This window comes from Xylocopa sonorina, chromosome 1 (genome assembly GCF_050948175.1).
Source record: "Xylocopa sonorina isolate GNS202 chromosome 1, iyXylSono1_principal, whole genome shotgun sequence".
In the NCBI taxonomy this organism is placed as follows: domain Eukaryota; kingdom Metazoa; phylum Arthropoda; class Insecta; order Hymenoptera; family Apidae; genus Xylocopa; species Xylocopa sonorina.
In genome coordinates, this window is record NC_135193.1 from 20,291,601 (window position 1) to 20,316,726 (window position 25,126).

Genomic DNA, 25,126 nt, shown 5'->3' on the forward strand with positions numbered 1-25,126 from the left:
CGAGGTATCCGCGAGCTAGGTGGTCGTTATCGCGGATTAGAGTCGATATTAAATCGCGCGTGTCGGGCCTGGTTTCGAATCGCATGATCAGCGCGCGTGCACGCGCGTTCGCCAGTTTCCTGGCGGTCGCGTGAACTTTCCCCAGGAAAACGCGGGTAAATCATCCTGCGCGCCGTGTGCCGCGCGTCCACGCGGCTGGTGCTTTATCCTGCAAGCGTAAATCATCGATTAATCCGCGTGGCCATCCTGTTATCGGTCCGTTCGCGCGTTCGACGAGTCCTCCCGCGGGGATTCGGACACGTCAGCCTCTCTGAACGCGCGAGCAGGAAGTTGGCGAGCAGACCGGCGTCAGGTGTCGCTGAAGAAACGCTGAGGAGCGTCGAGAGGCTGTTTCGCGGGCTTGGACCGTGGAAACGAGATGGCGGAGAAGTTGCTGTAATCTGCGCGTCACGCGTCAAGTTAATCTTCCGCCAAGCGAGGAGGAACGGTGTGCTCGGGAGTGCTGACTCGTCGACGTGTTTAGATAGCACTACTGTTGTTGTTTGTCTAGCAAGCTGGTAGCGCGGGCTTGTTTTTCGACGATAGCTGCTGGTCTCCGTTGGTATTCCTGTAGCCTGAAATCGCGCTGGAATCCCGATGCCTTTAATGAAACGAATAAACTCGATGGTCCTTCGAGCGCCCGTTGAAACGAGCTCTCGTGATTTTTCTGTCGACCGAACGCGTATCGATTTTGCTCGAATAAGTAAAAAAAAAACGTCATACGTAAGGTTCTCTCGCGACTACGAAAGTAATGTACGACGATCTTAAAAATGCTCGACGGTTAACACCGTTAAATACGCGAATCCATAAATACGAACGGTACCAAGACGAGATGCAGACGGTTTTAACGGGATATTCACGGTGTAAGTCGTCGTCTAATCCCGTATATATCGCGGGACCGTGTCGAGGCTCTTATACTTTCGTTAGGCGAGAACCGTGGACGGAGATCCACGGAAGCCCTTAACAGAGATTCTTCCCACCGACCTGGTATCGTCTCGCCCCGTTCAAGCTGTTATTGTGCCCACGAATAACCGGGTGCCGGCCGTTTCCGCGCTGTTCACGGGTTTTACTTCGACATAAAGCCGACCAATAACCGTTTCGACCAGCGTAATAAGGATCCCAGCCTGGCCTTGAAAGGGTGCGATAAATCGGACGCGAGCCACCCCATTCTCGCTGGAATAGAATCATCCTGAGCTATCGGCGATTTTTAGCCAGACTACGGGGTATAGAAACGAAGATGGAGGCTCTTCTTGGGCCAGCAGAGGGTACGCGTACCACTTGAACAGGCGAGGCACGAGTGGGTTCTTACGGGAATGTTTAGTCTGCTCGGAGTCTCGAAGGGACTCGAGAACTCGAAGAACGCCTCGACCCTGTATTTTAATAAATAAAGATTACGGCTCACTTGGGCAAGAACGATTAACAGCGCACCTTTCATAACTTTTCCGCGTTCTCTGAAACAATGAGTCACAGCGACGAGAAAGTTGGGACGTAAAGATAGCGGATCGTGGAGGGAGAACGTCGAGGCGGGAGTGCCAGCAGGAAACCACCGGACGCAGATACAAGAAGTTATCGATAGACCACGAGGCGCCAAACTTCCGGCCGCCATTAGCTCCCAAGTGCCTCCCCCAGGCGTATACAACCAAAGACACCGCATTGTTAATTCGAGAAAAAAAGAAAGGGGGGCACGTTTCATTAGTTTTCCCACGTGGAACAAAAATAACAGCCGATTATAATTAGACCAGAGAGGAGGGGGAACCAGGAATATAGAAGCCAGACGAAGCAGAAGTCGTGGAGCCTGTATCCACTCTTTGTCGTTAGCTGCCAGCGCGTGTTTACACAGCGCGCTTCCGTGGAAACGGGCACGTGAAAACTTTCTCGACCTTGCGGACGTGCTGCTGGAAAAAACACCCTCGTCTCGCGTCTTCCTTCTTCCTCTTCCACCTCGAAACAAGATCCACGGACAACCTACGCGCGTTTCACGAGGACAATTTCGTGAGATCTCCAACAGGATCTCGTCCAACGAATCCATGAATCAACAGCGAATAGAAATAAGCAGCGCAAAGGGGAGGAGAGTTCGCGGTGGACGAGGAAATTCCAGTGGCGACCAGTTGGGCGACGCGCTCGTCTCCCGCTGGTTCCGCGCGGAGGTCGCCGCGGTGTTTACGCGTATCCGGAATAATCAACGGTCGAGCGGGGATCGTAACGAGGGTGTAGCGAAACCGCAGCGCGGAGTATCGCGCGAGCCAAACGACCCTTCGCGCCGGGGACCAGCGTCGTCCCTGGCGTCGTTAGTCGTCGCTGCGGGACGAGTCATGCGGAAAAATTTCCGGCCTCGCGCGTCGCCCCTCGGCCCTCTGCGGTCCATTAAAACCATCCGCGCGTCGAGAGTTCGGTTCCCTCTTTTGCTGACAGTCGAGTAGCTTGTTAGGCTGCTCTCGCGTTGTGTTTTCGTTCTCGTTTGTTGCTCGATTTTCCGCGATTATCTGAGAAGAAGAGATCGTGCGAATCGAGCCAAGTAAGGTACGAGGAGACGTTGGTTGGAGCGAACGATCGATTTCGGTGGCAGTCTCTGGGAAGCCAATTAACCCTGGCGTAATTAATAACCGACCTAGCCGGTCTAATAACTGGCGTCGAGGCAAAAACATGATCGCGTTCGCGGTGGAGTCGAACGGTGGCTGCGGAACGATCGCAAGAAGTCGAATAACAATGAGTCGAGGAGGGAAAGCGATGGCAGGAATTCGATGTGCCCCGACACGCGTCTCTTAATCGCAGTTTCTGAGGGAGAGTGAAAGAGGAGGAGGAAACGGAGGAATGGAGGGCAACGCGGAAGCGTGGCGGCCGTCAAAACGTGCCAAACGGAGTGAAACGCGTTCCGGAAGAGGAAGAGAAGAGAAAGAAAAGGTCTGCGGGAATCCGCTGAATCTCGCGGAGAATCAAGGCTGGTAATCGCGTCGCGAGGATCGTCGACGCTTCCAGCTGGTCCTTCTCCCTCGAACGCTCGATAAATAGAAGCGCTCGCGGCACGCGAGAATCAACTTCGTCGAGAGGGATCGTCGCGGACCAAAAAGTAACCGCACTCGGATTCTTTGATTACTGTTAACACCGCGTGAGCGCAGCTGGTCCCAGGAACGATATTTCCAGCGCGTCGTTAACGATCTCGGCCCTGGGTTACGTCTAATGGCATCATTAACCCTTAATGAACACTTGCGCGAATTTTCATGACTAACGAGCCAGCTCCGTGTGCTTGTTAATTTCTGAAAACCTTGGGTTCCAGCGCCGCCAGCGGCGAACGAGCGCGAACAAAATCTTCGTTGGGAAACGCGGCCTTTAACGGGACAATAGTGTCTCTATCAAGGAACAATGGAATCCGATTTCGTCCGTGGATGCCTGCGGAGTCGCTGTTTCGAGGGAACGCGACCTCACGATTGGCCAATAGGGGAGAGGGGTGTCGTGTAAAACAATATCGTCTCGTCGCGGGACACAAAAGCGGCCGCGACGCGTTAATTTTCCAGACGGAAGCACGAGCGTGGCCTTCGTTCTCCCCCACCTCGCTTTAATATCTAATTCCCCGGGGGTTGCGGTAAACGAGACAAACGGCGAAAACAAGCGGCGAGGGTGACGACGAAAAGAGGATAAGGAGGAGCTTTGTCCCCGAAATCCTCGGAACTTCCGTTCACGCTCGAGCGCCGCCCAAACTTCCTCCGTCACACGCGCGCGAGACTAACGAGGGGCTGCTCGCGATCCGAACGCCCCTGGAATACGGACGATTAATACGAATCAGTGGCACCCGCGCTACCAACACGCTCCAAACTGAGAGTTACCAATGCCAGAGCTTGCAACCGCTAGAAGTTATCAAGAATGTAATTTTTACAATTAGCATCGCATTGAGAATCGCAGTGGTTCCATACTTGGAAGCTTGTTCGAGTCACGCTCGCAGTTTTTTCTCGAAACCACCCCAAACTCATGTTTTAATTTCGCAAATTCAGCAACAGCAACGACGTCGAACCTGGCATCAAACGAAGGGGGTGGCTTAAACTTTAATATCGCTAAATTATCAGGAATATAATTTTTACGATTAGCATCGCATTGAGAATCGCAGTGGTTCCATAGTTGGAAGCTTCTTCGAGTCACCCTCAGAATTTTTTTCTTCAAACCACCCCAAACCAGTGCTTCAGTTTCGCGAATTCAGCAACAGCGTAGACGTCGAACCTGGCATCAAACGAAGAGACGATTTAAACTTTAATATCGCTGATATTCATCTCGCGTCGACTCAGATTTTCATTCGACTTCCTCCTCGTTGTCACGCGTGGCGCGGATTCACAGCGATGGCGGTCCCGCGCGAAAAAGCCTCAGTGGGGGGAATTAATGCCGCTTCGAACTCGCAAACGAGGCTACTTCGAAACTCGACGTGGCGGTCCGCCGTGGCCCCGACTCGGGACCGCGTCCATCCATTCTCCCGTGGAAGCGTTTACTCCCGGGGAAAGCGAGAGTTCCCTTCGAAAGGGGTCGCCTCCCTGGGCGAAACGGGGGATCGGAGTGCCGCGATTAGCGGGAAAGCTCGGTTGTTCCGAGCTTTTCCGGAGGGGTGGTGCTAGGCTCGAGGCAACGCCGTGACCGCAGCAGGGATCGTCGATCCTGTTTCGCGGCTCCTGCGATTTAAATCGCCCCTCGCGCCCCCAACTTTGTTCTCAGACTTCTTGGACCCTCTACACTATCTCCAAATCGGTTACTCTCGCATCGATACCAATGGTATCGCGAACATTTCCTTCTCAATTGTCATTTCTATAGAATAAACAGTCTTTCCTTTCGTTCCCGCTCTTCGAATTAGAAGCTGAAGGAACGTTTATTTGCCGGTTAAACGTCGACGATCCCAAGGAAAAGAAAGTAGAAGGATCGAACGGTACGCGTTGGAAGGGTGAAACGCGAAGGGTGCAGCGACGAGCCTCATCCCCTTCCTGTCCAGGCTGGTGGAACCGGAGCGTTGTCTGTCGGGGCTAGATTAAAGGGTGAATGTATACATTCGAAGAGAATCGTGTCCCTGGTCGGCCTAACGATCCCTTTGGCGGCCGCTCGGGTATCACACGCCGGGCCACGGCGGTGAACGACGTCGACTGCGACCCTCGATTCGTCGTAGCCCGTGAAAAAGGAGGATCCACCTTTTCCTTCCTCGGATTACTTCATTATCGGGTGCCGCCCACCTTTCGCCCACCCTCGATCGAGCAGGGAAAAGAAGAAAAAAAAAGAAAAATTTCTAATCCCGTCGACGGCAGGAATCTCTGATCGGATATTCGATTCTTCTCGCCTGTGGACCCCGCGAACCTACCATTTCGTCGACTCTCAGAGACTCGAACTCGTGGCGCGATTCCCGCGTCGTTTCGTAATATCGAATTTCGATGCTCGACGTTAAGAGGGTAGTAATTCCTGGTTTATCTTCGAGCGAGGATCACGATTCGGCGCGCGTCAGCTATCGCCGCCGAAATTCTTGTCGAGATCGATAATATCCACGGGGTAACGGACTGCAGAGCCACGGGGATGCTGGCTGATATTGACACAGGAAGTACACCCCGTTTACTGGGTTACCAGATCGAAGGCTACGTAATGAGCGCGTCGAGTCTGACCGTCTTCTAGCTTCGACGAATCCCTGCTGATACCTTCGCTTCGCGAAGACATCCGTCGAGAGGGCTCGTCTCGAGGACGCCAGGGGTGGGACAGGGAATTACGTGTTGCGTGCAACGAACGTTAAAGCCGGTAGGTAACATTGTTCACGGGGGATTAAAGCTAAAACCATGGGATCCCTCTCTCCCGGGGAACGAGGGCGACGTCAGCAACGTGGATGGCTCTGTTTCTTCTCTCCTCGACGAGAGCAACGCGAGCTCGATTCCTTCTCGAAACGAACCGCTGGATCGATTTCCGAGGGTGCCGAGAGACTCCATAGTTCCCCTCCTCCTCCTCCTACTGCTATCCGTCTCTCCCTCGACCACCCCCCCCCCCCCCTTGGTTCCGTGGCAGATAAATTTCCACGACGAACGAAGGTAGCGGAGATTGACGTTGAAACGATGAATCAGCGGGGACGAAATTTAAATAATGGTCACCCCTCCCGACCTGACAGCGCGAGGGGAGGGCGAGAGAAAATGATGGCCGCGAACGTCGTGGGTTCGCGGCGAGCTGCGCGCCGCCGCCATCCTGCGATCGCTACCGACGCGTTTTAAACGATCGTAGATTAGGGAACGATCCTGCGAGCGTTTCGTAGCTGGAAACGTGCTAAACGCTGCTCAGGGAAATCGATCAGCATGTTATGGATTGAAATTTTTTGCTGCGCTCCACTTTCTGCGGCAATTTAATTTGTCAGACGGGTTCTAGGATCGAGTCGTCGCCATTGTGGGATTCATCTTTCGATCGCGAGAGGGGCCCCGACTGTGGCGTCGAAAGGAAACCCCCGCCGTTTAATCCCGCGGTTCGCAGGGAATATTATGTGCGACGCCCGAAATGGAGCAGGATCCCTCGATAAAAGGGAAATTGGAACTTTTCCCGGCCCGTGTGCCGCGTCGATGGGCGTCGATCTTCCGCAAAGAAGCCGGGGAAGCCCGTAAAAAAAAGAAAGAAGAAGAAGAAGCTCCTCTTTCTCTCCCGCTTGCTTCTCGTCCCTTTGTGCGAGGCCCGTAGAACCGGCGAAAGGATTACACGAGAGAGTTGCCGCGAGATCGATGAGAAAGGAACCCTCTCCCCTTTTTCCACGGGCGGAAAATATCCGAATTTCGTGAACCACAATCGAGCGTATCGCAGCCGTTGCTTTTCTTTTTCCATACGCGAACATTAGCTAAACGCTAGCTCAGAGCTTCCATCTACTAAAGACTGTGCTTTTAAGTCGCCACCTGTCTCTCTCTCTCTCTCGCACTCTCTCTCTTCTTCTGGCCGATTTCCACGGCACGGAGAGGAGAAACTGCCGGAGCGCGCATTTCCACGAAGATTTCCATTTCCCGGCAAATAATACCGTTCAATTTACCGACTGTTCCCCGTTCCGCGTTCTCTCTCTCTCTCTCTTTCTCTCCGTTCTTCCTACGGTTCTCCTCTCTGACGTGTTCTTTCTCTCCACCGGTAACCTCGTTCCGACAGGCTGCGAGAAGACAGAGAACAGAGACAGAGACTCCATGCATCGAGAAGGTTCATTTGTCTTCGATTCCCAGTACGCACCTGGGAATAGAGGCTTACCGCTCGTTATAGGGCTTACCGATACGGAAAGCCAGCCACAGGCGTCCCGCAACCGCGTTTCCGGTAATTCCGCGGATCGTGTGTAACTCGCCTTTGACGAGTCTCCTCGAGTCGTAGCTCGACGAACCAAACGCTGCACAGTCTCGTTGACAGCCACGAATGCAACGTTTTCGCCTTGTCCCACGTTTTTTTTTTTTTATCGTTTTTCACGAAATTATCCTTTACCTGGCAACGATTATGAGCCTGCGATGGGCGATCATGGCGTCGCAGAGGAAGGAAACGTAAAGCGAAACGATATCACGGCAGATTTAGCCAGCGATCAGGGACCACCACGATAAGGTGGGATATAATTAATTCGTTTAGGAGGCGAGCTTGTTTTACCACGACCCACGAATGTTACGAGAAACGGATTGGGGAGCGTTAATGCAGCGTTAACCAATTCTTGTCTAGCACTGACGTACGAGATAACGAGTTTTTTTGTCAACGAAAATCTCATCCGTGTAGGTACCCAGTGTTTTTCACGTGTATTCGTTGATTCAGTCCTTGGAAGCATTATTCATAAACCACCCCTCGGAATCTCGGTCGAAGAATATTTTTCCACAAGTTGAATTCGATTATTCCACCCTGTCACCCCGTCTGAGATATCACGACGCTCTGTTAACCAATGGAAAAATCGGGTAATTACGGTACCATTTTTTGTCACGTCGAATAACAACGAAATCTCACTGTATCTCTGCTACATTTGTGGTCGTTCACTCGACGATCTTTCTCGTACAACCTGGTCATAATTCGCGAGAATCTGCGCGGAAGTGGAACGTCCAACTGTCGACGTGGAACGAGCGAGTCTCGGAGGGAGGTAAAAAGAGCGTCGAGAAAAAAGTGTGTTTACCACTGAACGGAGAGCGAACCAAGTTGCCGTGGCGCAGCGGACTGATTTAATTAAAAGGCGGACCTCGAGACGTCGTCGAACGGCGAATTTTCATTCCCGGACAGCCTCGAAGGGAAGAAGAAAAAAACAAAAGAGAAGAGAGCAAAAAAAAGCAGAAGCGGGAGGGCGTTGCGCGCGATGGATCCGCGGATGTTTCGGACTCGAGTCTGGCCAGAGGCGAGCGTGCGAGGGTTGAAAAAGCGTCAGCGAAAGGGGCGAAGAGGCGAGCGCCGCGAACCGTTCACCGAGGCGGGACCGCATTCGTTCCGTTTCGAATATCAAAAACAATTCGCCCCACGGGCGCCACGTGGCCCGATGGAAGGGTTGACGGGTTCTCTAGCCGTGACGAGATAGGGTGAGTGGATTTCAGCTGGGAACGGGAGCAGGGGACGAAACGCGGTAGGCGATATTAAAGCACGTCCGGAATGTTGCTCACCGTGTCGTTAAACACTCCTACACACGGTATCCGAGCCGTGTCTTGTGTCCGCGCACCCCACCGCCTTCGTCCCCTATGATATTGCGCCGTTTTAGGGCTGGGACAGAGATATTATACGCGTCGAATTGCTGGCGTACCCTGAGCTACGTAATGTGCCATCTATTGGCTGAGCGATCTGGACGATAATGCTGGACGACGGGACGATTCGAGTGTTGTTTCGCTGCTAGCAGCTCGTCCACGTGGTTCGACGGAGGGTCCTCTGGCTAGTTTTCCATCGTTCATTCCTCTAAATCGCGAGGAATGGTATTAAGTTCCGTGGAATCGAATCGCAGAACGATCCATCGTTGCTTTTTATTCATCGAACCTACTGAGAAATCGATGATATCGCGATCGTAAAAACCGCGTCTTCGACCGTCGAATTCCATTAGCAGCCGAATGATTTACGGGACTCATCGACGCGTCGATATTAAACCGCGCCCGGAATGTTGATGTCCGTGTCATTAAACGCTCCTCCGGCCCATAATCTCCGTCATTTGCCTCCCACCCCCTAGCGTCTGTCACCCTCATCGATCGCGAGCAGCCGCGCACAGCGAAGGGTGGAAGACGCGAGGAACCTCGACCAGCTCGCGTCGGATTGTTTTCCAGAAGAATTAAGAGGCGCTCAGCCTCGAGCCAGGGTTGGATGTCTTCTCGAAACATCGCTCATCCTCGCGCACCCCCGCCAACCCCTCGATGATTTATTCATACGCTACCCCCGCGTCGTCTGGGATATTCGAAAGATCGAACAGGAGAGAGTTGCAGAAGTGATTCGACGATGCTCCACTGACACACAATACGCTAGAACAGTCGCGTCTCCTCGGAGATATTCAGCAGGGGTGGTTCATTTTCCATCGACGACCGCGTGACTCGCGACTGAATACGTTCTTACGTGGACGCGCGCGAACAGCGGGACGACGATCCGCGCGGACGCGAATTAATCGCGGGGTGTGGAATACAAGCTACCCTCGCGCGGCCGTTTCAACGTCCGTTCGTCCTCGCAACGATCGAGACGCGTAAAGGAGGACTCCGCGGCGAGCCTCCGCCAGATTCCATTAGGCGCATCAAATATTTATGAACCACTTCCGTTGGGCGGCCGAGAAAACAACGGCAATAAAACCCGCGTTGTTTTATTGGGACGCTAAGAAGGCAACGCCGGAAAAGAGAACGAGAGAGAGATTTTACGCGTCTGTTGTCTGGGCTTTTTCTCCCCGGGACGAATCCGCAGAGATAAAGACGAGGCGAGAGGGGGTTGCGAGGGTAGCGAGCTGGCAAATAAACAAGACCGCTTCGAGGACGAGCGACCTCTCGCCCCGTCTTCGAATAAAAAGGGTTTCTCTCGATCAGCCGGCTGGAAGCTACTCCACTCTCTTGCCTCTCACGACCTTCGCCTTCTTGTCCCTCCTCGTTGGCTAATCCCTCGGCTAGAAGAACGCTCGACACTTCTCGGACGAGCGAGCGCCGCGCGAACCGTTCCCTGGCGTCGGATTCGATCTCGATATTATTCGTAACAAACGAACCTTCCGTTTCGAGGCACGCTCGAGGGAGGGCTTGGGAAACGGGAGAAGAATTATCGACACTGTGGAATCATCGATCGAGGCGAGATCGCGATCGCCCCACCGGATGCTCTCCAGCTATTATCCGCGGCTGCATCCGATACGTTCGAGCGATGTTTCGTAGGCAATTTTCCCTGCAAATTACTCGACGACAACGGGCGAGGTGAGACGAGAAGCGAAACACGGAGGGGGGTGGAACAATGGGAACGGGAGCGCGGCGCGTTTCCAGCGGATAAAAGGAGCGATCGATGCCGGACGATGATTGGAAAACAATAAAGAAGAAGCGGAATGGAAAAATAACCGGGAAATATTTGCTGGATAAATAGCCAGGCCGGGAACGGGCCGAAACAACGGGCGAGCCACTCGACGGGCATCGCGAACGAGAATCGAGCGCGTGCACTTCGAGACCAGACCGGTCGCCGTTCGCGTACCGATTGGAAAAGTCGCGAGGCGTGCACGAGTCGTTGCCTCGAATTGCCGCAGCGGTACGACCCTGTTGGCGAACGAAGAGAGAGAGAGAGTCAGTGGAGTACGTCGCGTGCAAGTCAGACGCGACAGCTGAGAAGATAGCTGGACAGTGAAACAATAGAGAGATCGGATGAAAAAAATAAAGCGAGGCTGTAACGATTCAACGAGACGCGTTGGAGGGAATCGTTTGGCTAACGAGACGACTCTGAATGGGTGGATTCGAGGGGGTGCGACGAGCAACAACGCACGGTAAACGCGGCGATCGTGACCCTCCTGGACAACAGGGATCGCGGCGAGCCGATTCGAGAATCGCTCGCTCGTCCCTGCTCGTAACGATTCGTTACGAGGGACAGGGGCGCGCGTAAACTCTCTCTTGGCCCAACGTGATGGCGTAACGCATGCAAATTCCTGAACAAATGCGTAATTAGCGTGTCCCGGTTCGACGGAGACGTGTTCCGGTGCGCGGGGAGTTGTCGAGCGAACGGGAGACGATCCTCGATCGAGCGATCCACCGGTTCTCGTCTACCGCTATTGTTGCGAACGTGCCATTCATGCTAATGTTTTACACGGCTCATGCATGTTCATCGTACGCGTCGTCGATCGAGCGACGCTCTTTGCTATGCGCATATTTATTTCGCAGCTCCTGAGACCTCGACACCCGCGAGAGGGTGTCTACGGGGTGGTTGCGGTCCGTCCTCGTCAACGTTTCTCGTCGTGATTCGCGAGACACCTCGCAAGGTCGCAATCATTGTTCACGACGAATCATACGGGGTGTCGAGTCCATTAATAACCGAGATCAAGCGAAACTCTGTACAGCTACCGAGTTCCTGTGCTGAATCACTCGCGTGGTAAACGAGAAGAAGGTTTTCGAAAAGTGGAGGTCGTTTTAAGTAACCCTAAAGGAGGATGATTAAAGTAAGCGACATTTGAAATAAACGTCACATAGTGAACGTTTCTCGTCGCGATTCGCAAGACACCTCGCGAAGTCGCAATCACACAACGAATCATATGAAGCATCGAATCCATTAATAACCAAAATCAAGCGAAATTAAGTACAGCTACTGAGTTTCGTTGCTGAATCACTCGCGTGGCAAACGAGAAGAAGCTTTTCGAAAAGTGAAGGTCGTTTTAAGTAACAATAAGGAGGGATGACGAAAGTAAGCGACATTTAAAGTGAACGTTACACATCGAGTAGAAACGGTTGCTTACCATCCCCCAGCGGTGGACCCTTTTCCGCCATCGTCCACCCAACGGTGGACGCTACACGCGGAGGCTGGCGAACATAATATCCGCGCACTCAGCCAGAGAGATCGCATTACGCGATATCGATTCCACGAGCGAGCGAATAGATGCACGGCTGGCTCCCTCTCAGTCTCCTTTCCTACGTGGCCCTCGCGAACCCTCGAACTCGCCCCTTTGCCCCGTTGTTCGACCGGGCTTCATTAACCACGGCACGCTAATTAATCGAGAGACGCTGCCGCGGAATCAAGATGGCACGAAACCGTTTGTGTCTGGCGCTCTTGCAGTTCGGCTGGGTTCAGAGGGTGGAGAGAGGTGGGTTCGCTCCGAAACTCGGATGGAAACGAAACTACCGTAGGCGCCTTTGCGTCGCCCAACGATCTGATACTTCCTCTGGCTGGTACCTGCGCGACGCGCACCATCGAGCGATGCCTGCGAGCTTTGATTCCGAGGCCAATCGGCTGGTGCACGCTCGTTACCTCGATTACTCTTCAACAGATCCAGCGCGGAGGGAGAACTTGCTGGAGGAGATCCGATACGATGGTTTCGAACGATCGTTTCGATTTTCCAACCACGGGACGCGAGCACGCGGCGCTGTTTCTTCCTCGTTCAGGACGCGTGGTGGAGTCGTTCGAAACTCGCGCGCGTCTCGTCGAAATTTCGTGCCGCGATAGACACAGCGGGTCCGCACGGGGAACCGTGAGGCGGTCGATCGATAACGCGTCGCTATGCAAATTAACTGCGCCGGGCAATAATAACGCGCTCGCGTCGCTCTGGTGTGCAGTCTGCGCTCGTTTTACTGCTCGACGACGGAGGACAGCGTCGTAAACCAGTCGACCGAGTCGTAAAGCGGCCCGCGCGCGCGTCGCGACTTTCCAAGATGGTCCCAGAGTAATTTTCACCCTGGTAAACGGTAGCGTTTCGCTTGAGCCTGTCAGTTTATCCACTGTCAACCTTTCAAACGTTCATTCTTGCGCGATGCTCGATTGCTAGTAAGAAATTACGAGTCGTATAGACCTTCATCTTGTTTTTCCTCCTCTCAATGATCTTCGTCGAATGTTTATTGCAGCGCGTAATGAAGGAAACCGTTCAGTTACATATATGCGCTTATACGTATCCGCAAAAAGCGCAGCGTAAATATTATCGTTCGAACCTGAGTGCTCTGGGGGAGACGTAAAACACGGTTATCCTTTGAACGAGGCGCACGCAGAGCGCTCTTAGAACCACCGTAAACGATCCCAGCCGAAGTAAACGCGGCAACCTTGTTACTCTCTGCCACGATCTCGTCGTGCCGCGACATTCCTCAACTCGGAAGGATGCCTCCTCAAGTAGATAAGCCCGCCATAACGGGACGACGGAAAGAGATCTCTCTTGCGCGACGAAATTCAGACGCTATCGGTGGGGATCGATGGTTGCGCGCGCGTTCGTTTAATTGATACACGGTTCCTCGAGTCCAGAATCGTTACGCGAATTCGAGCTGGGATACGTCTACCACTCTCGACGCGCTTCTCGTCGACGCTGTTTCTGGACCGTATTATGCAGCTTTGCTAATTACTGGCGAGAGATTTCTTGGGGGGGTAATCTGATAACTGTCAGAGGCCTAAGCCCAAGAACTGTCGGGGAATCGTGATTTCGTGGAGTATAATTCGGGGACGCGACCCTTCCATTCGCCTCTCGAGTTTCTCCGCTTAAGTAGATTACGTCGAGCATTAGCGAGTTTACCGTTCGACCACCGACCGAGGTAAGGATCCACGAAACTACGAGCCAACGAGACAGACAGGATTTCTCTACTCTCTCGTTCTGTCTCTCTTTCTGTCTCAGATGTACGTCGTTATTTAGAAATGCTCGAATTCTTCTGACAATCGTGACTCATTTTCGCGTGGAACCAAGCGTGGGCGAGATGAGCTCATCGTGGACCAGCCACCCCTAACTCGATAACCAAGAGCCGTTATCCCACTAGGAACGCACGATCGTTACAGCGTTTCGTAGGGCCACGCGCTCGACTATCCTCTAGGATTCGATTAATTGGATCTGGGCTCGGGTTTCTATTTCGTCGATGCTGAATCAGAACGGTCGTAAGTAGCGGTGTAACGCGGCGCAGGAAACGTACGGTTTCCCCAGTGGCGAGCCGTGCTCCGTGCCTGGTATCGATTAACCCTCCATCACGACTGTAGAACTCGACGCTGAAAACGTTCGTCCGAAAAGATTCAGAGAATTCACGCCTCGCGCGAAACCAAAGGGTGCATTCGAAACGAACGAACGTTTCGCCTCTGCTCGAAAACTGTGTTTCTACCTCCGAGAAAGTTCATCGTGGCTCTCGTACCTTCGTCGCTCGCAGACCCTTTTAACGCGCGAAAGGTGCGCGGGGTTTATCGAAGGGCGTATTGGTCGCTCGAACGTGGGAAACGCGCGGGGTTGGACGCTGGTATCAGCTACCAGCAGCAGTATCTTTTTTGCTCGTTGCGCGATCCACAAATTCCCCGTTTCCCGAGGGCAGGAATAGGGCAACGCGGACCAGGTCCTTCGTCCTGTCAGACGGTTCGCCGCAGTCTCGCGGTTTTATCGAACAGGACGTCGCCTCCCTGCGGAGCTGCGTCGGTTTCCGATAAAAGGGGACCCGTGGCTTGGTCGCGCGTACAAAGGGGGAAGAAAAAGGTCCGGCCACCTTCGTCTTTCCACTCCTTTATACCCGTGGAACGTACACAGAGGCACCGTAAAACGCATCGTTCGACGGACGACGACTCGAATGGGAGAGACCAAGTCCCTGAGGGCGGACGATACATCATCTCGTCTCGGTTGGCTTCGTTTCCCGAATTCCACCCCCGCGCGCGGGACGAAAAAACGCGACGCGGAAGGGAACGGGGATGGACGGAAAGGAATTCCGCTAAGCTCTCGGCTGAATCCATTAGCTGACGCCATTAATATCCCAGTAATGATGAGCGATGAGCCAGCAGCGCAGAAGGAAGAGAATCACGGATTGCGAGAGACGGTCGACGTTCCTAAGTGCGTCGAGGGGGTTGCTGCGCTCGACAAAGAGCGACTTATACGCTCGCGCGCGACGGAGGGGTGGCCTCGCGATCGTATCGAGGCGCGTACGCAGAGACCTTTGATAAATGCTGCTTCTCTTGGGCCGTCGCCAAACAACACGTAGCACAATATTCCGTCGCGCGCGTACTCCCTTTCGAATAGAGGGAGGAGCAGACTTATCCTGGGCATTTTTTTTTTATCATCTCTCGTAGCTTTCTTCAGCAATGCTTGGAGAACTCGGATGGAACCGCGAAGAATCGTCCGCGAGTTTCTCGATACGATGGTATTGCGATAGAAATTTCGAATCGCAAGAAAAGACGCGGTCCCTCTCGCTGGATCCTCGCCAAACCCTCGCGACGCTCACGAGCGTATATAATACAGAACGCAAGGGGGCGATGGCTTATCGATACGCGTTAAATCGAGAAGCCCAAAGCGGTGGTCCTTTGAATCCTCGCGAGCATCCCCTCAGAGCCGTGGCTCGCACCTTCAGGTAAATGAGTCTCGCGTACACAATGCGCCTCGCGATTCGATCGATCGCGGGGGTCGCGACAATAGGCGCGAGCCAGCCTGAGAGAGTCGCTCGAACGAGCGACCAGGAAGTTTCTCCTTCCTGCGTGGAAATCCTTGCCGCACAAAAATCACTTTCCCTTTTCGCAGGCGCGCCACGTAAAACGCCGCCAGCCAACGCCCTCGTTCTCTTCCTCTCTCTCTCTCTCTCTCTCTCTCTCGTTCTTCGTTTCCTCTCCTCGCATACACAAGGCACGTGTCACACAGGTTTTCCGAGGGCTGCTCGCGAGACCACGCGACCCTCGCGGTGAATCCAGGACGACGGTAACGCGCTCGTCGTGAATTTAGAACGTTCTCCGCTAGTAAATTTCGCAATTTTTCCTCGCCCAGCTCGCAGGCTGTACTTCGTACCGCAGGAACAATGGCGAACAGCTAGCCTTCGCTCGAACAATAAATCCAATTTCGCGGCGGTTAATATGCCGCTTCCGCTATTACCGTATCCGCAGGAACGGATACGAGCAACGGTGTTCCGTCACGCTGACTGAAACCGTTTCGAGATTACACGACTTCGTAACCAGCCACGCTACTCGTTGCGTCGAGGAAGATTCGAATCGATCCAAATTCGTTGGGAAACTCTTAAAATTTCAAAGATTCCTAAATTATCCCACGCTTTCTCCTTCGTCTCTCTGAAAGTCGATTTCGCAACGTTCACGCCTCACGAAAAGTCAGTTGATCGCTCAGATAAATGGCACGTTCGCGATGCAACGTCGCTGGAAGTTACCCTATCACTGATTCCCGCGAGTTGCAGCGATAGTAACGGTTCGTTGGAGCGGATCGATTAATTCGAACGACGCGGGCCAGCCTCTTCGCAGTCGACGCACGGCTCGCGCGTGCCTCCGTACGTACGCGTGCTTGATCGCGTTCATTCGTACTCGTCGCGAACTTCCTCGAGCACAATGCCGTGTATCCCTTCTGACGGATGAAGCCACTCTGGCAGAGAACGCTCACGGACTCGCTACGGCGTTCATTACCGGATGAATTACGCTAGACATCGCGCGAGTCATCTAACTCTGTTTTGTTTTTCAGATGATCGACGCATCGTACCACACGAACCCGTCTCTGCAGAGCACCGCGTTGATCATCACCTGCGCGGTGGTGCTCCTCCTGATGGCTGCGATCGTGTCCGTCGTCTTCTGGAAGTGAGTAGAAATTCGATAAATTCCAATCGCGCGTTCTGGTCGACGAGAAAATCTGGGTAGAGGGTAGTTAGACTTATGCGAGGGGGTGCACGGGGTGAAGACGCGTAGAACTGTGTCCGGGTCACGGCTGAGAAGCTCGCGCGACGCGCGGCAGTAATAAAGACCGAGTTTCATTCCGCTTGGACATCGTAAGGTGCTCGAGGTTCGAGGTCGCGCGGGTCATAACCATATTTCAAGGGTTCGAGTGGCCCGTCCGAGGCTCGTGGAGTGGCCGTGGAAAGGGGGCGAGCAGAAGAGACCACCGCTCCTTGGATTCTCGCGAGAGTAACGAAGGAGGCGTCGTTGGCATTCCAGTGGCCACTAAATTAGCCAAAAATAGGCGGTTCCGTGTAACCATTCGAGGTTGCGAGTGACGTTCAACGCTTCAGTTTATCTCAGCTAGGTTCGCAACGTACCAATGGAAACTCGAGGTACGAACGAGGAGAAGTTACGTTCGCGCGGACACAGGAAGCAGAGACGATCCGTCGTTCCTGGGAACGGTAAATTAATACGAGAATGGATCGTTAAACTTTCCTAGCGCGGTCTTAACGGAAATGGTCCGTTGGAGTCGTTCGACGTACACTCGAACAGGAATATGTGGAACAACGAGGCTGCATATTTATCGATGCTGGGAAAGCGCGACGATTACGAGGCGGACAGACGTCCAAAGGAGGGAAACAACCGTTCAGTGGCTCCTAAATTAGCCAGAAACAGGCCGTGGAAGAAGTGGGCGTGCGTCGAGGCGGTGTTACGCGCCAGAGACGAGAGAACAGCGTTACACTGTGATAATCTCCGACACGGTGGCTGCTGCGTACCCTCCCTCGTCTCTCTCTCTCTCTCTCTTTCTCTCTCTCTCTCCAGTATTCGCGACCGCGTAAGCAACTCGTCCGCAAATCCGCGCGATCGAGCCTCGCTCGGCTACAGGAAATATGCATCCACAGCAGAAATACGCCGCGCGAGATTTACGTCTGGCGAGGTTCGCCCTATTCGGACATTGTCTCTCGCTGCCGCCCTGGCGACGCAATAAAAAATGAAATACGACGGGAGAGAAATGGTCGCGAGCTCCTTCGCGACGGCGCGCAATTTTATTTAACCCCGTCGGGACTTTTCGCGTCCCCTTCGATACCAACCTTCGTTGCCGCGAGCTACTCTCTCGTTTCCATCTGTCGAGCGAAACCATAGATCGGATAGCGCGTTTCGATTCATCGAATCGCTCGTGTCCGTTCGTTTCGACGTCCATCGAATATATTTTCACGCTCGTGGGAACGGATGCGAGAAAGATTCGGCGAAGACGAGGCGAACGAGCGATAGGTAGACCACGATCGATGAACTCTGGCCGGCGAGAGATCGGCATCGGGCCAAGACGATTTTGGATCGCAACAGAGACTCTCGTTCAGCGTCCACAGGCGCGTCGTATTTTTATCGAGACAAACCTCTCGAAGGTTCACTCGTCGCAACAATGCCAGCCCTGTCTGGGCCACCCTTTTCACGGGTGTTATCGTAACGCGAGCTCATTATCGCTCGCCCTCGCCGATATCTCGAGTGTCAACGCGGTTCTGGAATTCGCGGCTCGCGGCTACCAGCGTTTTCTATTTTCAGAGAGTTGCGAGGATTCTTCGCGCTCGCCAGATCGCGTCTCGGTTGTAATACGAACAATTACGAGCGGAAGAAACGCTCGAGCCCTCTTTTTACTGCCACGCGGACGCGGCTCGAACGGGTGTTCGCCTTCGCGAAGTTCCCTCGGTCGATCAACCGCGAACGTCCACGTGGATAATTCGTTTCCACGCCTCCTCGAACGCGCCGTCTGTTTGCACAATCGAGTCTCTGTCGCGGCGCGTTTTTTCGGTTTATCGTAATGGCTGGCCATTATCGTGGGCCACAAGCGTGGTATCTCAAGTGTTACCCGCTCCGCAACGATCCGACACCGCGGGTTCCCGGACTTTGTGGGTGGTATCCCTGTTCTTGCTCGCTCGTCCATCGCCTCCACCCTGTTCCAGCGTCAAACGATGCGATCCACATCGCGACGCACACCAAGCATTCGAAAAGTCAACAACGATCGTTAATCGCGTCGCGAATTTTAAACGAACCACCAATTCGACGGGTTAAACGAGTCCCAATTAGATTGTCCAGGGACGCGAGAGCAAAACTCGGCCAGCTTTTCCGCGAGCAGTGGGTCACCGGTGGCAACCGCACCCCTCGATCGAGATCGCGCGTGCCTTTTAATCACGATCTGGGATAGACGACGCCGCCATAGCCGCGAGAGTGTGTACAAGCGCAGAGAGAGAGAGGCCGTGGAACAGCGTTCAGAGCTGGTTCGCGTCCCGGGCAAACGCGGAGAACCAACACGGCCGCGCGTAGTTTGTATGCTAATCAGAGCCCGTGTTCTCTCCCATCTTCGCGTTCCTCCCGTCCTCGTCCCGTCGACGCGATACACGGCGCCTCGCCTCCGCCGCGGTGCTATTTCCTGCCCGACTCGACGGCCCGTCCTCGCGGCGGTTCGACCAATCCGCGATAATTCGACGCTGTCGTTTTAAACGCGCGCCCCGGATCGTGCGGATCGCGACAAATTGTAAGTGGACCCCCGTAACCGAGCCTATCATTGCCCACGAACAGCCACACCACGAAGACAGAGTTGTACTCTCGAATCGCCTGATTACGATTTCGATAACGTGCAACGCGTCTCTTCCATTTGGAACCACCCTTCGCGTCACCCCGCGGTAATAGTTGTTCGATTAGCCGATCGATCGCGAGAATCTCAATGGAGCATCGTTACGCGTGCAACGTGCGTGTTAATGATAGAAGAAACGGTCCTATTAACAGCCACGTAGCAACCCCTGACGATCTCCATTATCGCGAGGCGATGTCATTGACCGTAGCCACCCCCGTGGCGTTGTACCAGCCTCGTCTCGCACGGACGATCGCTGGAGGATATCGATACCAACGGCCACGGAATGGTCCCTCTTTCTCCCGTTTATTCTCCTTATCCCCTCGGCTCTAGGCGAAGAGAAACGACGGGGCGAGGTTTAAAAATCCGAAAGAAATGCCTGCGTCGAACCTGAGGCCGAATCTGCGGCGAACTGGCGGAGGCGAGGACGGGGGATGCCGCTGGTTTTATTTAACCGGCACCCTCTCGAGGCTACGGGCCGCGCACCCTCGCCAGCGATACCTCTTCGCCTAATCTAACCTATATTTCTCGACGTTCCACCCGCCTGGCCAGCCTGCTATCGCCTCAACCCCGCGCAACCTCCTCTGCGGTAACCAACCCTCGAACGAAGCTGCGTCTAGACGAAACGGCGCAGAGAGAAGCGGTACCAGCGAATGCCTGGGGCCAGGAAGTCTAAGCGAGACCGCACGCTGGCCGTCTGCGGAAGAAACACACCGCGATATCGGCTAACCCCGCGTTAGAAGCTGATCCGACACTTTGCACGGGCCAAATTCAATTCACCGCCCGATGAACGCCCGTTCCGCTGACTCGGTTCGAGCCGCTCCCGTGTCAGGTGTCCACCGTGGGCAACGAGTCGAACCGTAAGTCGATCGATCGAGATCGAATTATGATCCCCATCGTGCCTGTTATTTAGCTATTACCGTTAAACTGGTAAGACGAGACGTCGTTTCCTTCCTGGCTGCGGAACAGTGCGCGTACGGTTCGCGATATTCCATAGGCGATCGCGTTACCCTTTCGAGGATATTATAGCGGAGGTGGAGGACGTTGAGGATTTAATTGATCGTTCCGTTGCGATTGTGTTTTATTTCGTTTTCGTGGAGAGTAGTTCGCGAAATTGAACGGAATTAGCTGATCGAAGTTCGCGCGCCCCGCGAGCGATAAGTTGGCAACGCGTTGCGCTCGCGTAACCGCTCGAGGGGAGGCTTATCGTTGTCGAGCCAGCATTAATCCCACGATTAAGTCCGTCCTGTGCACAGTACTGTTCCTTGCGCGGTCCATAGTTAAGGTTCACTTTCGAAAGCGGATCGAGTCGAAAGGAAATCGGATTTAAAGGGGTCGCGCGCGGACCGGGACGAACCCACCCCCTTCTCTCGCCGCTTCCGGCGCGCTCGTTAATTCGAATCTTCGATTCACCCGGTTGAAATTGCACGCGCTGCAATAACGATAAACATCAGCGGGGATATTCCGTTGGGCGAATTACCGTTGGAATCGACAACAACCGCGCGGTGGAAGGCAAAGGGACGAAGAAGAAAAAAAGGAAGGTAAAGGGAAAGATAAAAAGGCGGCGGAGGTTCAACGATATTTTCCAGTCGCGAGGGGAGAGGGTGCAGAGCGTTACTTACGTTCCACTTGCCGCGGCACAGATTCGAGACGATGTAAACGGGAAACTGGGAATTGCGAGTGGGTGGAAACGGACGCTTCCTCTCCCTCTCTCTCTCTCTCTTTCTCTCCGTCTCCTTTTTCCTTCTCCAGCTATATTTCCCCGCACCTTTCTGGCCCGCACTTTGTCCCCCGTAAGCCACATTCGGGTCACCAGCGCAACCGGGGGATGCTTTAACGATCTGCATTGCATGAGCACTTCGCTCACCCTCCCGTCTCCGTTGTTCGTTTCCACGACGAGAGGGAAGTCTTCCTCCTCTCCGTCTCGCTGGGCGCGAATCGCTCCTACGCGACCACCCTCAGGCGTTGTCGCAGTTTCGGCTGGTACACGTTGCCTATAAACAACGCCAGGGTTGTTTCGTACGGCGAACCAGCGGTTGCGCGTCGAGCCAAGGGTGTGCTTCAAGGTTAGACGAACGATGGAACGGTCTCGTCGTCCTCCTCGACGATTAACCCTCTTGGATACCTGCTACTCGCTCTCGTTCAGTCTGGGTCAAGAGTTGGACGGTTGAGGACGACACGCTGAACGAACCCTGCGGCGGTCGCAGCGAGGCGTGGGGTGTCACGAGTCACGGGGTAAAAAATACGCTCGCCTCGGGGGTTCGAAGCGAGCGGAACCGTACAATGGCTGGCAATTATGTAGAGTGGTCGGGTGTCTCTGCTCGGACTTGGTCTACTCGCCGTGCACCCTCTTCGCGTGTCCCCACCCTCGGTAGTAGCTTGTTAACGCCGCGTTCTAGGATGTCTTGGGGACGTGCTACTGTCCTCTCTCCGCTCGCCTCGCTCGCTGCTGCGACGCGCGGACCCGGGGACATTGGTAAGAAGCGCACGTGCAAGAAAATCGCGGGATGCACTCTAGGATATTACCGTGGAGCTGCGCCGCCGGTGTAAGAAACAGGACGAGCGCCGCGGGGTTCGCCGTTAAAAGAAACCGTAACGGCGGGAATTAAATCTTGGAGCAGCGTGCGTGCGTGCTCGCGGTGTAAATCGCGGCGACGCTTTTTCCTCTCGCCTGGTCCACCAGCGTGCCCCTCTACTAAATCGTTCGCCTCGAGACCAGCTGGAAGAGGACGCGAGAAACGTCTCTGGCGAGGCTGCGGGACGAGGGTGAATTAAAATCGAGAATCCAACCGCAAGTATAATAATCAACGGGGTGAACGAGGAGAACAGCGTCCTCGTCGCGATTCGAGTGACCGGAAAATCTCGTTCGCCTTTGAACCGGAGAACGGATGGTAATTAAGGGAAGAGGAGGATTCGGTTCTTTTCTTCTTGCGTTTACCCAGGAATTAGTCCTCGTTCGCTCGCCTCGTCGTTGTCCCACTGTTCCACTTGTTTTCACCGCGTCTACCGCCGGTTTTTTACTCGCGTTTGTTTCGGAACCCGTTCCCCGTTAGCGGGCAGCGTAATCAAGGGTCCATTGTGAGCGTTCTCCGGGCGCCATTAGCGGCCACTGCCGCGCGCAGTCCACGAAACACACCGGGTCGGTGCATGGACGCGTAGCTGCGTCAAACGCGTCCATCAGGCGATAATTTCGGGCCCAGGGCTCCGCGGAGTCGGACGTTGCCGCTGTTCGAGGAACAGTGAATCACGCTCGTTGTTTCTGTGGAAGGAGGAGTGCGACGGATACCTCTGCGTAGGAGGCGGCAGAGGCGAGAGGGGAAGAACGGTAGTCTATGGGTAATTTAACCCGTGCCAGCCCCTGAATGGGTTATAATTGGTGATGACAGCCCGTCAGAGGAGGCAGCATTGAACGCGACGAGAGTGTCGCGTCGCCCTAGACGCCCGGAGACGTCTCTCCGTACGTGTGGGTGACATCGATTCAGTTGGGCGCCGCGTGGAAAGTTGCGATCCTCCTTGAATGGCTTGTCAGCCTCGAGTCGCGAGCTGCCACCGGGTGTAATCGCTTCTGACGGGCACCAGCGACTCCTTTCCACCGTTTCTTACCCCTGTTTACAATCCACCCTGATATTCCGCGAATTGGAGCTCTATTACGCCTCGCCTCGCCTCGACGAGGGCTATAACCGGGAACAGAGTTTGGACGGGGCCGGGCGAGGCGGTTTGATTCAATTAGAACGCCGGTGAATTATCGCCAGCGAGGAGAGGCGGCGAACGGATCTTATTCCCGGAATGATGCACCTTATAGCAGCCGCTCGAGCCGCGGTGCACCGTCCGCTATACCCCGATTCCCTTTGTAACCGTACCCGTGGACCACCCTTCGGATGCCTTCGCGGTGGTTGCGCACCTAAGCGCACATAATTCCATTCTCGCATTGATATATCCGTGAATGCGAGTCTGGAGAGTAGACAGGGTTTCTCAAATCCACGAACACCCTCTGTCTCCTGGTTACTATCGAGAAATTGCCATTGAAGTTCCATTTGTCGATGAGAAAAAATATTTCAATCCAACGTTCGTTGAAGTGGGGACACCAGAGAATTGAACGCGTTTAAATAATCATGGTAGATGTGGAGGATTCGTGGAATAAACAGAGGTGAGGATCCCTGTGGCAAACGGGGAGTGCACGCCGGACTACCATCGTTCTCTAATCCCATTCCATTGCAGTTTCGCAGCCAGGGATATTACCCTAACTGGCTATAATTACGTCATCGTCATTGTCTTCTCGCATACATCGGGTTTGAATAGTAGAGAGAGAGATAGAGTGAGATAGAGAGAGAGCATTTCAACCAGTTTCAACCCCCGTCGGGCATTAAGTCCCTTTCCGATTCCGTGCGCCTCTCAGGCGAGCCGCGTCGCTTCGTAACGCGGTACCAGACGCGCGCGCGCGCGCACCACGCGTTCTCCAGGGCGTTCTCTACCCGACGGGGTCGAAATCCGGCTGTTTGTTTCGCGCACCTGCGACCCTCCATTCACCGGACGGCGAACACGCGCAGCCGGCTCGTTACGTTTTCATTCGCGAGGCGTCCGCGCGCGGTCGTTCACCCGACGGCTGTTCTTGTCCCGCGGCTCGTAATTGGGGGGGAAAGAAAATCGTCGACGACCGCGCGTAACAGCCCGTCGAGAAAAAGGGCGACGAGTTGTCGCGGGCTTGCAGCTCTTCCTGCCAGAAAGCGGTCGGAATACCGTCGCGATTGGCACACGGAAATGCACGCAGACCAAAGCGCTTTCGAACGCTTCTTCTGTACTTTATCAACAACCATTCTTAAATAATTCGAACTTCGTTCGCTGATAAAAAACAAATTCCAACAACTGCGACTCTAATATAAACGAAATAAGACTCAGCACGTTACACGGTGTTCTGCATACCAGACGCGAATAATTACCCGCGATAGGGGGGGTGCAATAAAGAAACGACCATCAATCAACGCACCGTTCACGCGGCACACCTGACACGCAGCGCAACCGTGGCAGAGCAACCGTGTAGCGATCTACACGGAGGCAGGATCGCGACAGGCGGCGGTTCGACGATGCCTGAGGCGCGTCAAGGGCCATCCATATTCATGGACAGGCGGCGGAGGGATGGCAGCCCGCGAAGGCGATGCCAACCAGGGATCGACGAACGCAGCTGCGGAGGGCCGATGGTATTCGTCCGCGTGCATATCTGGCGCGGCAGCTAGTGCAGTCTCTGTTAATACACCGAGGATTCGTGGGGGTTCGCGTTAACAGAAGCGAGCGCGCGCGGCCGATCTAATGCGACGTTGCTCCGGTTATGTTATGTCGGGTATGCGAACCGCACTCGAGGGAGCCCGTGGACCGAGCGGATCTTCCCGGACCGCAGAGTCTGCCCTGCGGGCGCGAGTCGAGCAGGGCGCGGGGGTGGCTGCGCGCCCGGCTTCGAGCGCGGCGCGATTGCATTTCGCGAATTATTGGCGTATCGCCGCCAATTTCGAGCAGCCCCTATCGCTGTATCCGTGGCCGTTACGAAGGAACGGAGACGGGTGGACCACCGTCTTCCGGCTGAGTGGAATTCCTTTGGTTATCGAAGCCTGAGAAACTCGGTAGGAGGACTCTCGGTTCCTTGGCAATTAGACGGGTTCCTATCGGCGTTGGTTCGTGCCAGCGGTGATTATACCGAGGGTGCATCCCGGTTCCAATTCGGGAACGATGGAGTTTACGATATCCAGTGTTTCGACGGCTCGTCTGGGGTTTGGAAAGGGTACGATA

General features: G+C 54.4%; 1 protein-coding gene across 2 annotated transcripts in view; it reads left to right on the top strand.

Annotated features, from left to right (window-relative positions):
• Pxb (putative Hedgehog signaling attenuator pxb) overlaps positions 1-25,126 on the top strand; it is a 212,474-nt gene that overhangs the window by 169,148 nt on the left and 18,200 nt on the right. For both annotated transcript variants that reach the window (XM_076902042.1, XM_076902034.1), the window contains exon 3: positions 16,532-16,644. In XM_076902042.1, coding sequence (XP_076758157.1) covers positions 16,532-16,644 — 113 coding nt within the window. The remainder of the gene's footprint in view (positions 1-16,531; positions 16,645-25,126) is intronic.